Source organism: Platalea leucorodia (assembly GCF_965183815.1).
Source record: "Platalea leucorodia genome assembly, chromosome: 1".
Classification (NCBI taxonomy): Eukaryota; Metazoa; Chordata; class Aves; order Pelecaniformes; family Threskiornithidae; genus Platalea; species Platalea leucorodia.
In genome coordinates, this window is record NC_138823.1 from 66,068,450 (window position 1) to 66,083,001 (window position 14,552).

The 14,552-nt window shown below is 44.1% G+C and overlaps 1 protein-coding gene across 2 annotated transcripts in view; it reads right to left on the reverse strand.

The window, feature by feature from the left end:
• Window positions 1-14,552, reverse strand: part of RIPOR2 (RHO family interacting cell polarization regulator 2) — a 70,664-nt gene that overhangs the window by 17,252 nt on the left and 38,860 nt on the right. For both annotated transcript variants that reach the window (XM_082322116.1, XM_082322115.1), the window contains exons 7-13: window positions 12,521-12,670; window positions 11,505-11,568; window positions 7,305-7,348; window positions 5,783-5,908; window positions 4,374-4,522; window positions 3,183-3,312; window positions 446-1,135 (exon numbers count right to left, since the gene is read on the reverse strand). In XM_082322116.1, coding sequence (XP_082178242.1) covers window positions 446-1,135; window positions 3,183-3,312; window positions 4,374-4,522; window positions 5,783-5,908; window positions 7,305-7,348; window positions 11,505-11,568; window positions 12,521-12,670 — 1,353 coding nt within the window. The remainder of the gene's footprint in view (window positions 1-445; window positions 1,136-3,182; window positions 3,313-4,373; window positions 4,523-5,782; window positions 5,909-7,304; window positions 7,349-11,504; window positions 11,569-12,520; window positions 12,671-14,552) is intronic.

Genomic DNA, 14,552 nt, shown 5'->3' on the forward strand with positions numbered 1-14,552 from the left:
GGCGTAGTTTTGCACAGCTCCACGGAGTGCAGGAGTAGTATGCTAAAGCAAACCCACTGAGGATGATGTGACCCACAGATTTTAAAGAGACAAGGCTAGATACAATCTGATCTCCAGTATGGCACAAGCAATGGGTTCACAAGTGGTTTCTTCACAGAATGGTATAATTTAATTACCCCTCTGTCACTGCACCTTTTTCTCTTTCCCCCAGGTTTCAAATAGATTAAAAGATCCATTGCTTGAGGGTACAAGGCTACGGTAAGCACATTCCAGACAAGTTTAAAAATGCAACACTGTGAAAGGATGCTCCAAGCAGGAGCAAATCAACTGCTACTAAGGAATTTTACTGATCTCCAAAAACCCTGCTTTGATGTTTGTGAGGCAGGGGAGGAGATTCGACCTGCTAGATTTTCTTTAGGGTAGTATTTTCCGAAAACGTACTCACTTTTAGGATGTCATCCAGATGCATCACTTCTTGGTCCAGGTCCTGAAACTCTTTATACTGCTCTTTATGTGGCTCAAGAGCTAAGAGAAGCCCTTGCAAGGCTTCTTCAATGCTTCCATCGAGATAAGACTTATATCCTTCTGATTCCCCACTAATCGATCCCTCACACGGCAGCCTCTCTGGGGTCATGGGTGCCTCTGCTGACGTTAGCCTTTTTACCAGCTGCTTCGTGATGTTGCCCTCATAGGTATCCAGCTCCACGGGCTTGAGCTCTGAACCTTCATCTGTGTCCTGCAGGAGAGACACCGGGACGCTTGTTTCTATAAAGACACGATCGCTCCCAGCATCGGAGTTTCTTTGGCAAACTTCAGGAGCTGCCCTTGGGGTGGCCTTGTTCTCAACCGCTGCTCCCTCTCCCTGGGACGGCAGGTCCTTCGGCTCAGCGACAGAGTCTCTGCGGGAGTCACTGCTGCTACAGTCCAGGCTTGAGCTCTTGGAGGACTTGAGAGCTCGGTGCTGGGTGGGGGTCGCGGTGATCTCAGGGCTGGAGCTGACGTGAGCAGAAGAGGACTTTGCTGCGTTGGCAGGGGGCATGCGGTCTTCGTAAGGCAGGTCGCCAAAAGTGAAAGAAAGAGGTCGCTTCTCGGTAGTTGCTGTTCCATTTTCAAAGACGTCATCTGGCAAATTCGACTGAAAAGATAATAGTGAAAGAGAGAAAATGTTTTTCGTGTAGCACTGGAAAGAGAAAAAAAATACAGTATGTGCCTGGGAAAGAAAAATGCAAGGAAAAAGATTAAAGAAGCATTCAAGACTTGAGAGATGGGGAAAATATTTCAAATCCAACTTCTGCTTTCATCTGGCATGGCTCCTGATTTTTCCCTGCTGGGAAAACTGCTGGAAAACTTGGGCTCAGCATCTCTCTGGTAAGCAGAGAGCTATAAGAAGCGAGTCGCAGAACAGAGACCTGAATTCTGCTCGTCCTACCAGATTCCCTCAGACAGCATTTCCACTGCACTGCTCTAGTTCCTGCAGCATGTCTCTTTTTAATGGGGTTGTACTTAAGCCACCTTGGCTGCATTTTCATACCCGTTATAGATTTCCGTTGTGTTTATTTTCTGACTTCTAAAATAGCAATCCCTAAAATTTAACACAGTTTGCCCCAAAAGTTTCTCTAGTGTTATGGCATTTTAATGGTGATGTTACTACGCTATTTCTTTTCTGCTGAAAGTATGTTCTGCATGTGGCATGGATATCTCTAATAATTGTTGAACACAAGTTACATAGGAGTCCTATTCAACACGAGTTTCCGCCAAAATGAAACAGAAGAATTTTTGTGGTGGTGTATTGACCGGGACATTGATCATTTAGGAAGCAAAACCAGTGTACACAGATGCAAAAATGATCACAGCATATACATATGTTCATCACTCTGACTGACCTATGGGGAAAAATCACTGCAGGAGTCACAACCTGCCTATCTGACCTACAAATCTTGCTTTGTTATGTGGTCAGCTCATGGAAATGCACAGCACAGATGAAAGGCAACCACTATTTTGCTGACAATTTCCTGGAAAGAACTGTAGGCATTCACATGTTGGTAAGGTGCATAAGGTTAAAGTGTCCAAAACTTGCATCTTTTTCTCCCAGCACAATTAGCCGCTTTTTTCCCTAAACATAATTTATTGAAAGGTTCATTTCTTCTTTCCCCTGACATGGGTGTACTTTTAGCATCTCAAAGTCACGTTACTAGGCAAATGTATAACATCAATCAGTGTACAGGCCGCTTTTAAGAATACCATGTTGGCTTGTATTCCTGCCCTGCTCTCCACCCACAGATCATTGGCTTCTGATCATTATCCCTGTAGAAACCAAGAGAAACTTTGATTTAATGCGAGCAGCATGGGCTCTCATGGTCATGTTCTCCCCTCTAAACAGTCAGCAAAACGAGTGAGTTGCAACAGAGAGCAACACGTGAAGCATGCATGGGAATGGAGATGCCAGACAGGGACTGAAAAAAATCCTTCACCAGATGAAAACCAGGACTCACATATAGCTCTAGGCCTGCTTTTGGGCTTAGCCTGAGCGATGGCAGGTCACTAAAAGAGCGACTGCGACGAAGCTTGTCAAAGAAAGTGTCTTGCAGAGCATCTAAGATTGTCAACTTTGGCCTGTCTTGCAGGGGATGCAGCCATTTCTTCAACAGTTAAAGCAAACAGGGTGTGAGGAAGGGCAAGTTAAAGGAATGCTTTGTAGCAGAGTACTAAATTACAGGCATGGGATGCAGCACTTGTAAAATTCATATCTGTACAGATGGCTTATTCAGCTTAATACACATTCCTGATTAAGCATTCAGAATTTGATTCATGCAAAATGTGAAGAGCAGCCTGTGAATATCTTTGGTACAGGGGCAAACTTGACCATTAAAAATACTAGTGCTATAATGGTTGTTACTGTTACAAAATGAACACACATTCCATAATGATTATTCAAGTATTATAGCAGTCAGGCAAGAAGAATAGGTATGCAATAATCAGCCACATAGTTTCAAAGATGCCAGGATCATAGTCACCTTTTAGGATTAGCAGCTAGAAATGCACTTGCTTTATAAGTATTTGTAAGGCTAACCCACTGGAACCAGGGAAAAAAAGCTTAGACATGTAAGGCAATGAAGCGTTTGCAGTGTTTGAACTGCTCTAGGGCTTCTCATTGCATAAAAATGAAGCCAAAGAGAGCTTACAAAGAATGAGTGGTCCTTGAAGGTTGGCGTTTCTGGAGTGCCTTGGCTGTACATGGACATTCTCCTCTGGAGAGCAGATGCCTTGCTCACATTTCCAGTGGATGGGGTCAAGTCTTCAACATCAAAGGGACTACAGACACACAAGCAGGAAAAAAACGGTTGTTAGGCTGAGCAAGAAGGAATTTCAGGTCCATGGAAAGGATTTTTGAAAAGGTGGTTTATTAGCACATCAAAACCCAGAGGTAGCAAGTTTTTTAACAGAAGTGTTTAAAAGAAAATGTTGTTAATTAGACAGCAGGCTCAGAAGTGTGGTTTTCGGTTCTGATAAAAGTATTGTACTCTCAGAAATCATTTATGTAGCGTAGTCTGATGTTATTCTTCTCACATGAAAAGTACTCTTGGATTTGAGCTGGCAAGTGTCACACATACTAATGAGAAAGGTGCTCTACTATTAATAGAACTGTTGCATTATAAAGGAAACCAGTAGCTGTTATTGCTGGCTTCATGTTTATTGCATTACAAGAAACAGCATGCATGACTGTAAAAGCTAAAAGCATCAATGCTTCTTCAGAAATGACAGTTACCGATTTTATTAAAGTGCTGTGAGAATTGGGTTTGAATCCTAATGCCACCAGCTTACCTATGCTCAGCAATACAGATGGACAACGCTAGGAGATTTCCCACCACCCTCAGGCCATGTACAAAGCCCATAAAAGCCAGCTTTTAAAGGTGGGCCAACTTCTGATCTTGGCTAGGCTAGCATAAATCCAGGGCAACTCCACTGAACTTGACACTAATATTTTAAAAAAATAATGAATATGTATGGACTCAGTCATGTCTTTTTCTTGAGCTTGGGGAAGAATTATACACTTTAGTCAATTCTATGATCTCTCATCATGATCTGTTTCATATCTCTCGTAATGTCAGTGCTCGCCAGGCCTACTGTAACAGCTGAAATAGGCACAACTAAGAAACTGGGTACAACCCCATTTGCCACAGGTAATACAGCAATACTGTGGCTGACCATGAACTATTTCTCATCTCCCAGATTTGGGCCACAATTCCTTCCCCATCTGCCTCAGCAGGGAGCAAAAAAGGAGAGAAAAGATCACGTGGACCTTTTCTCTTTGGTTGAATTTTTACAACTGCATGCGTGCAGGTACGACTGACCGACCGGCCAACTCTACTTACTACCAGGTGATTTCAAGGTTCAGCTTTATTGTGCCAAGGTCATTAATGTCTACTGCAACCACCTGGGGCCGAGCTGCAAACAGGTCTTTTGTCTCACAGGTAACACTTCCCACAAGGATGTGAGTAGCAAGTCCTTTAACTTCCGTGACCTGTAAGAGACAAGAACAGGATATCTAGGACAACACGAGGCATTGAAATCCTTAATTACAAGGCAATGGTTTTGATTTTCTGCCCTGGACCCCTTCCTAAAAGGCTTCTGAAGTATGACTATGTTTGTTGCATCTTCATAACTTAGGGGAAAATTCAGATTTATTATTTTTTTAATAAATGCATAATTGCATATGATATGCTTCTATGTTTTCTTTATGTTTTTATGGGTGTCAGAAGAGAACAACCATACTGGCTCAGACCAAGGGGCAATCCGACCTTGTATTTGGTCTTTTGCAGTGACCATAAGCAGAGCCCAAAGGAAGAGTAGGAACAGGGAGAGCATATTGGATGTTTTCCTGTCTAATATTCTCTCAGCAATTGACAATTTTCATGTCAGGCAATCTCCTGATGTAGCTGGCCTACTTAGTAATTCCCAAGGGAGCCCTATACTATGTATTTGTCTCCTGTAACTCTGGGGCAATGAGGGGATGGAGCAGTGATGGAAAGACTCCGGTTTAGGAGGATTGCTGCTGATTGCTAGGAGTTGCAAAAGTTGTTCTTTCCCTGGGGGACTGGGCATGGAGTCAGAGGGACTTTCATTATGAAATTTTGTGAACTGCTGTGCTCTAGGAAGCTGCCAAAAAGTTGGAGTGGTTTTTCTATGCACCCCCATCTCACTGTGAGCAGAAACATCACCGCGCTGCTACCTGACAGCATAGCACTGCTGTGCTGCACAGGGTGGTGACACTGGACCTCAGGACTCTTCCAGCTTACGCCCAGCTGGCCCTGTGTGTGTTCAAATGAGAGCCCTATGTAATTCTCCAGATCAGCAGATGCTGCTCTCTTATCTCTCTTATTACTCATCAGTAATGGGATTTTTTGGTTTGGGGTTTTTCATTGCTGTTGTTTTCCTGAATACTGTTAGCAAACAGGTGTCTACCATTCCCTTGCTTTGGTGCAAATAATCTGAGTTGCTGGAGAGCGATGTGAGGCAAGGGTCGTGTTCGTATGGCTATGCCACCAGTCTGGGGAGAGTTAGGACAACCACTCCCACAGGGCTCCCAAACTGATTACAGTCTTGTAGCATCTAGACTGGACAATACTATAGCACTTCATTCTAGTAGGTGTGTTAAAAATACTAATGATGGCTCATTTCCAAAGAGTTTAATGATCTGCTGCTGCGTTTTTGCTGATGGTGCATGAGAAGGCAGCTTCTTGACTCCTGCCTTGCTTGCAGGCAAAGGAGTTAGCATGCATACCTTAATGGAGATCAGTCCAACAATGAGAGGGAGGAAAACCATTTCTTCTCCGTCCCAGCTTTGTTTGCCATTCATTTCTATTTTGCCTTTCAGTTTCCACCGCTGGCGACCATAACGCATGAAAATCTGAAAAAGAAAAATCCTCTTATTTTCTTGAGAAGTCTGCTCTCTTGATGCACAAATATCAGAAACAGAATTGGGGAAAGGGTCTGAATTAGGCTGGAAGAGTTAGTGGTATAGGTGCTGCCCTTCTGCTTCCAGAAGGAAAAGGTCTGTCCTGCAGGATCTCTGCCTCTCGGCTCTCCTCATCGCTCCTTTTGGTAAGGCACCCCTCACCCCAGCTTTCACCTTCACATAACTGGATGACTCATAACAAAGAAGCTGCAGGAGTTTTAACTCTAATTACAGGCAAAGCGGCAGTGGGGGGCAGGGGGAAGATTTGGGAGGGCAGGATGAAAGCCCCCTTGGCCTTTCCTAACACCTACAGCTTGCTGGCTCTGCTGCCTTCCCAGGCAGGGAAGAGGGTAGGTGAGCTTTTGACCATCTCCCACCAGAGGCCTCCCCAGCTGCAAGACTTTGGCTGGCCGGTGATGGAAATGAGAGAGACCCACAGTTGCAGTAAGACAATTTGAAGTGGTAAGAGCAGCAAGCCCATTTTGGGCTGCAGGGCCAGCTAGGAGAGACCTGCACCAACAAATCGCCCCCGCAGAGGAAGCATACGCTGCTTGCAGGTGTGAAAGCAGCAGAAGAGATTTGTCACAGGGAATGAGAGTGGGAACAAATGAACTGATGATCAAGACAGCTGGGAAGCACAGGTTGGGGGGATCCGTTATCACTGTGAATTTCTTGGAGGGTTAGCTCTGTTCTGGATAGAGCTGGAGGCTTTTATTTTAATCCATCTCTGATTAACCTGGTCTTGATGTTCTCCACTGGCAGACCGCAGTGACTGGAGATCCAGACAGCCTTACAGCAGGTAACATCTGGGTCTCAAGAAATGGTTATCCTGTGCCTTTCTGCTACTCTGCTTTATGATGATGTAAAGTCTAAACATTCAGTAAAGGATGCTCTCAAGGACTTGTTTGATTTGCTCGGCGTGCATGTGATGGGACATATGTTTTTTTCTAGGGGAATTAGAAATGTTTTTCATGAATAAGACAGTGAGAAGCATGCCCTCATTCTAGGAGACACTTAAAAATAAGGGGGTTTTGCTTGTGGTTTTTTTTTTTTTAATTTAAATTTTTAAAATAAAAAAAAAAATAGCTTGTAGTTCTCTGAATAGCCATCATCCAGTGCTCTGAATATAATTTTCAGGTCTTCTGACAGCTTCTGACAGATGCCCTGACATAGGCAGACATAAAGAGAACTGCAAGGTTTTTCAGAGCATATACAGGAAAAATAATAGCTGTTTCTTGGGTTGCTGATGTGAAAAGGCTTTATTCATTGCAATGTAAAAAGCAGCAGAAATCTGCTTTCCTTTTGATTCTTTTGCTATTAAACAAACCATAAACCAACCCAGACGTACCTCGTATTGATCTCCTGGGCAGAGCCGAGCGAAGCCAGCCAGACCTGAGAAGGAAAGAAACGGAGGGGCTGTGAGAGGACCTGGGCAGCTGAGGGCAGTGGGGTGCCCCGGGGCCGCCCCCGGGAGGTGTTTTTGACCCCCCTCTTGCTGCTGCCTTAGGGCCCTCCAAACCAAGACTAACCCCCCCAATATTAATTTTCTTTCTCTCTCTTTTTTTTTGTTGTATACAATTAGGTGGGTTGTGCTTTCCAGCATATCAAAGATTTGAACTTTCCAGCTTTTTTTGCCACAACAGCACGAATTACTCTATAATAATTATAGAAAAAGAAGAAACAGCTTCCCGACGTCATCTGGCTTCAGAAACCGTGCTTAGCACCCTCACTATCATGATGCGTAGGCGAGCTGCTGATTACCATGTAATTCTTGCTGCTTAACACTAATCAGACCAAGCTATACATTTTAACACAGATTCCTTTTTAGTTCATCTTAATAGAAACACAGGAGGGGCTCCTGTTTGGCGTTTCCATAACATTATCGCTCCCATACAATCCTAGTAAGTGCATCAAGGAAAAAGACTGACACCTGTAATAAGAGATTTATTCCATCTTTCCCCAGAGGGGGAGAAGTAGTGCAGCAAAGCACTTGTGGTATATGTTGGCTTGATTTTTTTTTTTTTTTAAATTAATGTTGCTATTTCTATATTGGCACCATGCATATGAAATGGAAAGTTTCCTGAGGCTTGTGACCATCCTGAAATCCCAAGAACATTACCATCCCTCTCCTGGCCTTGTGATCTCTTCTTCTACTGGATGCAACTGGTTGGTTTTCACTAATCTAGCCCTCTGCTTCCATAGAGGGAACCTCCCCTTTCTCACAGATCTCAGTAGTTAGCTATTGCACTTGTTTTGGTACAAAAATTTACTCAGCTTTGCCTGGGTAAGCCTAAAACTATGCCTCTAGTGTTGCGACGCCCAAAGAAACCAGTCTGAGGACACATACAAAGCCTGCGGCAGAGAAAGGGATGAAAACAAACTTTCCGGGGTCTTTGGGCTGCATTTATCCTAAAATGCTGTGGTTGAACATACATGGGTGTGTTAAAATCAAGGCAAGTAAGACGAACCCTAATGTTGGCTTTATTTACTGGGCTGAATTAGTCCTGCTAGCTGGACTGTAGGAGCAACGAGACCCCTGCATGCAGTCATGGCCTGTCCCTGTGATCTGCTGATCCTCCTCTTCCATTTCTTTGACCAGAAAAGCATTTTCTTCGCTCATCTTACTGTTTAGCAGAACAGAGAGGCCCTTGCGCAGAGCTCGTATTACCAATTCCTTTCTAATTTATTTACTGTTTATAAATAATTTAAGCTTACTAGCACTCCGCTGCTGCTTCTCTCTCCCCAGGCACGCTTTTATAAGTGAATGTGATCTCTGCTGGGACATCTCTGAAAGTATCTGAGGAAAATAAAAGGTCCTTTCTTCGCTCAGTGGATGGGGTGGGAGGGGAAACATGGCTTAAAACGCCACACGGACCTTGTCCGGAGCCGAGTGCTGTGAGCAGTGACTGGCCCAACCAGGCACCGCTTTGGGCCGAGGGACATGGAAGGAAGCAGCAACACAGAGAGGTGAAGCTGGAAGGGAGCTCCTGCAGTGGTAGGCGCTGGTCCAGCCTCTTCAGCCTGATGAAGAGGGGGCTAAGTGCTGACTTGATTACAGGGGATAGGTACTTCCAGAGGAAACAACTTTTTGGTAACTGAATGGCTCTCAGGGACTAAATGTATGGCAGGAGCCAATGGCTCTATCGTGCCATTTCAAACGTCACGCCTTTGTAAAAGCACTGTCCTGGGGTTGTAATGCAGGTCAGATGGGAGGTTGCTCCTGGGGTGTCAGCATAAGTAATTAGGGGATAGGGTCATTACGTGGCTGTGGTAAGGTGGCAGGACACTAGCGTCCTTCATTGGGAGGGCCACCTGAAGTTCATGCAACATGTACACCTCTGCTCAGGTGCAGGATGCTGGACACGTGGATGGTGGTTGCTGGTGCTGGGCTCCATGTTGCAGAGCCCCTGGTGTGTCAGGTCAGCCTATTGCTCTCCCCAGGTGAAACGACCGAGCATTTTACCTCCTGCTGTCCTGGCACTTCCAACAGGTATAGGGGCACTTCCCTATACATCATAAGAGGACATGCAGATTCCATACAGGGACTCCTAAATTTCCACACTGGGTTTCCCTGTTTCATTTCAACAGCTGATTAATCCTGAGCAGTAATCAAAGCCTGCTGGCTTTGATTTTTATTTTGATTTGATTTATTATCTTTATTTTGAAAAATGATTAGGCTTTTTTTTTTAAATATCAGTCATAAAAACACAGTGTGGGTCCCCTGCTTCCCGACAGCACTGTGTAGGTTGGCTTGCTTTAAGTGTAAGTGACAGAGGGCAGAAAATAAAAATAACTTTCACTGGAATGGCTAGGAACAGATAAGCTTTGGGGAGAAGAATGCTTTGATTTTAAATTAGATCCTAAAGTTAGCTGGATATGCTGCAGTATAACATAAGGGGGAAGCTTGCTGCATGTATCTGTAGGCTTTTGTGCTAGAGCTGTTGTGAGCTTTAGCAATAGCAATGGCTGGATTGTCCTATTGGATTCCTATTCCTAGGGAAAACTATCTCAATAGAAATCTTAGCTGTCCTAATTACAGAATATTTAATGATACACCATTTCTCTTTGCAATTTTCTAATTTGGGCTTCTTTATGTTATGACAACTGTGTTCAGAAGTAGCTTTTGTTTGGGGTTTGTGCTCTGCTCCCGCATGTGAGTGCAGCACCTGGCTCCTCAAGGGCCCTTGAGCTTTGCTGGAGGATTTGGGCATACAAAAAAGAAGGGGCCAGACCTTTTCAGCCCAGTCATTTGTGATGCCCGGACACCTTTGTAACATGTCCTGCTGTCAGGAACTGTACATTGCACTGCATTTACAGCAAGTAAGGACACACTTCGAGGGACCTGGCCTGATGCAATTCCCTTTCTACACTGCGTGACTTCGTGTTTCCTTCAGCATGTCCACGCTGCGGTTCTGCTGTGGGCTTTTGTATAGAAACATCTGGCTCAGGCTCTGTGTGTCCATCTTGTAACTTTACATCATGCATCTTGGGCTGCCTTTCCAGTACTGAAGAGTGGGGGCTTTAAAACCTGAGGTTTGGTGCTGTGGGATGGAGGTAGGAGAACTCTAACAGCTGTTGCACTTGTTTTCTCTAATATGGGAGCATGGAGTAACTATTTTAACTTAATCTAAGATAGATCAGGCCTTATGCAGTGCCACCACGGGACACAACTAACTTACAGGCAGGCAGACTCCAAACCCTGTATGAGATTTGTGAGCTCTAAAAACCCCACCAGCAATACTGTGGATTTTTTAAATGGCAAGATTTCAAGTGAAGACTTAAGAGTGCATGAATATTCAGATGCTGATTTTGTTTTATAGAACTATTTTCATGCTGGTGATTGAAGATCCAAAAAAGATATCCCCTCACAGTCTCTTCTTTAAGACATTGAGTCTTAAAGGGATAACAGTATTCACAATGCCTGGTGATTCATTGAGGCTTCAGGTAAAACTGATTCCATTGTATTCAAACCCATAAAGTTCCCTGTCGTAAAGACAAGGAATAAAATGGAAAGGTGAATGCCACCACTGAGTTATCTAGGTGTTTAAATGGTAAACTACCCCCAGCTCTTTGCTTTTTTACATTTGTTCAAACATAGTAGCAGTCAGAATCAGCAAAAGTAAAGGAATTGGAAACAGCTAATGTCAAATTAAGAAAGTATTTTAAACTTCAGCTCCGTGGGCATTCACATAATTTCCCAGCCATCTTCTTAAAGGATTATGGACATAGAGGCAAAAGGTACAGCAGCCTTTGAAATGGAATTGCTTTGGCTGTTGGGAGGAGCATTTGAGGTAGGTAATTAGCCCTGAAAACAAGAAGCAGTATCTCAGAAAGTCTCTCTGTAAGCTTTGATGTTCCTGGCTCTGTGATCGTTTCCACTGGGCAGGGGTGTAAGTTGGGGGTTTGAAGGCTCAGCAATGGGTGTGGTAGGGGAAATCCACACCTATCATAAATACACGTCACACCAGCATGTCTCAATGCCCTCACTAAGGTGTGCAGCAACTGCTGCTGTTCAGGAGAAAGAAGGGCAAGGTGAAAAGGCAATTACCTTTCATCTTGATGCAAAACTCCCCCAATAGGTTTTCCAGCTCTGCTTCTATGGTACACATGTTCTGTGTTGGAAAAGAGAACAGTGACGTCAGACAAACTCTCTTTCTGCCTTTTTTTTTTCTTTTCTTTTTTTTTTTTAAGGTCTATTTGGAAGGAAAGATTCTGTTATGCAGATGAAAGATATTTTGCAATGAAATCGATCTGCCAGAGCCATCCTTGCTGTTTAGCTAGGTCTGGCCCTAGAAACAGCAGCTGAGCTATGGCTGCTCGCACCGAAGCTGAATGTAACCCCGTGCTCTTCTTCTTTGTGCTCTAATCCTCCTGTTGGCAGAGGGCAGTTGTGGCCCTTGAAGCATAACCTGGTCACTGTCCCAGTCCTCTCCAGTCAGGACATGTGCCAGCAGCAGCTCCATGCCAAAGTGGCTCCCAGTATGTTTTTCATCTCTCAAGAAACATGGACTACATTACGAAAAAAAAGACTGTGGGAGACGGGTACCTGACCCTCTCTAGTTCTTCCTTCAGATTTCAGAAGGCCATCACAGCTTGTGTGCTGGGATGTTTGCAACACTATTAGACCTTTCTTCATCTACTGCCTGTTTAATAACATAGATGCTGATCACAGCACGTAAAACTGGATAGGATGCAGCAGATGTCTGTAGACACATGGGTTCCAGCCAACCTACCATCCCAAAATCTGCAGGGTAGGAAAGACATAGTTAGAATACATATAGGTTTGGGGCAGATTTAGGCTTTTTTCATGTGCAGCAGGTCCTGGGTATAACCCTGCTCTTGTTGAACATAAACATTACTTCAAGGAACTCTTTGGGCCCATGTAACCTGTCTTTGTAAGTCATCAGGTATTCACCTGAAGACAAACAAATAAATAATGATTCTTCTTTGCTGAGTTTGCTTTTAATTCTTTTCCTTGGATGAAATTCTCCCTGAAATCAGTGGCAAAGTTCCCATGGCCTTTAAACAGTGTGAGAGCGAAAGACTAAACTGATGAGGATGTACCTCTGTGTACTCCTTGTAACTCCTGTTGATTTCGGCTAAACTCTCTCGAGCTGCTTTGCTGGCAGGAGATGTTGCAAAGGCTTGCTTCATTTTGCTGGCACCATCACAGAGACGTCTTTGGATACAATAGGCTTCATAAAGCTCATCCACCTAGTGGAAACAATGAGGGTGCATTGAAAAAAACCTGAGAAAACCCAACGAAATAAAACTAACAAACAATGAAGTCATTTGCTTTACAAGAAAACTAAGCCAAACTGTTAGATCCATTGGAAGGGATGAGCAAATGAAGCTGCGATACTGTTACAGTCTATGAAAAAGAAACACAAGCTAAAAATAACTTGCACTGTAAAAATCTCATGACAGCAACACCAGATGCCGCCAGCAATTCACCTGCCTGCCCTGCATGTTTTTAACCATTGCTACTCCCTTTCCCCCCTATCTGGGCTACGTACAATCATAGCGGTAGGGCAGGCATGCAGCAAGCTTCTCAAATACATCGGTGTGGAAGAGCTCTTTCAAAGGCAACTGCAACATCCACACTGCCAAAGGGGACTGGCCATAAATGGCACATTTAACAGGGCCAGCAATATCTCCTGTATGGCTAATGCCAATTGTGGATTGAGGCTGTTGCAATATTTGACTAATAGGTAATATTGGAAGCAGGGAGTGATTTTTTTTAATTCTCACTGCCCGTCCTCCAGAAACTGGGAGTCATAGTCAGAATCAGCACAAGTAAAGGACTTAGAAAAAGCTGATGTCAAATTAAGAAAGTTTTGAACTCCAGCTCCACAGGCGTTCACGTAATTTCCTAGTCATCTTCTTAAAGTCCTTCGGCACGACTCAGGCACCCAACATTTCATAAGCACTCTGGCAATTTTGCAAAACCTACTCACACACAGTTTAAAGTCTCACCCAGATCTAGCTTCAGAGTGCAATGGGTTTACGTGTGTCTCATGCTTTGGTTTCCCTTTTCCCTCTGATCCCCGCACTGAATGCATACATTTACTCCATCTGAGCTGTTTGGTGGGAGTCTACAGTGGTATAGCTGGTGCGTATATTTATGTATATATACCAGCTATATATAGTGGTATATATTTACATAAACTTAGTCTGCCAGATACAGGAGATGTAGGTTTTCTAATCTGACTTTATCAGGGTGAGGAGAAGGAAAGGAATAGAGGAAGCTGTCTCTTCTTTCTGCTTCTAAAGTCCTTGCTAAGATAGGACGATATTTGTTTTTTACCTAGAATAACTTTTTTCCTTTTTTATCTCTGACATCAAGCCATCACCCTGTGCCCCATGGTGCTTGTTGCTCAGTAGTGGATTTTCACAGCAGAGTTTCTCTCTGTGAAAGCTTCCAGCGCCTTGGCTTCCTCAATCTACAACTTCGTGTTGCTGCATTAGAGATGAGCCTGATGTGACAATCCAGGCGTGTTCCAAATCCCATTTTCCAAGCCTGCTTAACCTCTAACAAAATGCTTGTTGTTGCTTATTTGCCTGGAGCTGGACTGTTCTTCCTGACAGCTTCAAAGTGTTAGGTTGACTTTTACAAGGCCAGCTTGGATACCCAGTGGCCGAAGCCTCTGACTTGAGGGATCCCTAACCAAAACAGGGACTGCTTTGCAAAGTGAAAGAGTTCAGCAAAGGGTAATGGAGGCACAGGTAGCATTTTGCCATTTCAAAGTTACAAAAAAAGCTTCTTGGAGTCATATCCACTCCTATTTCTCTTGCAAGTCAGCAAGCTAAAGACAGCTACTATAAATAGCTCTCACTTGGTATTTACTTCTGCCAACCGGGTGGAGTGTTAGCCCAGGGTTGATGTCCTGCCCCTGCCCATGCGAGCGCGGCTAGGGCACACTCATCTGCCCCCCTAAATACCTGGGGTCTGCTGCTGCGCATCCTATTTTCCTCGCTCTGCTTCCTCTACAGAGCACCGGCGGGTAGACGGCAGAAGGCATCACTACAGCCCTGATTTGGTACAGCTGAAAAAGACCTTCTCTATCACTGGAAACAAAGATGTTTCTTTACCTGC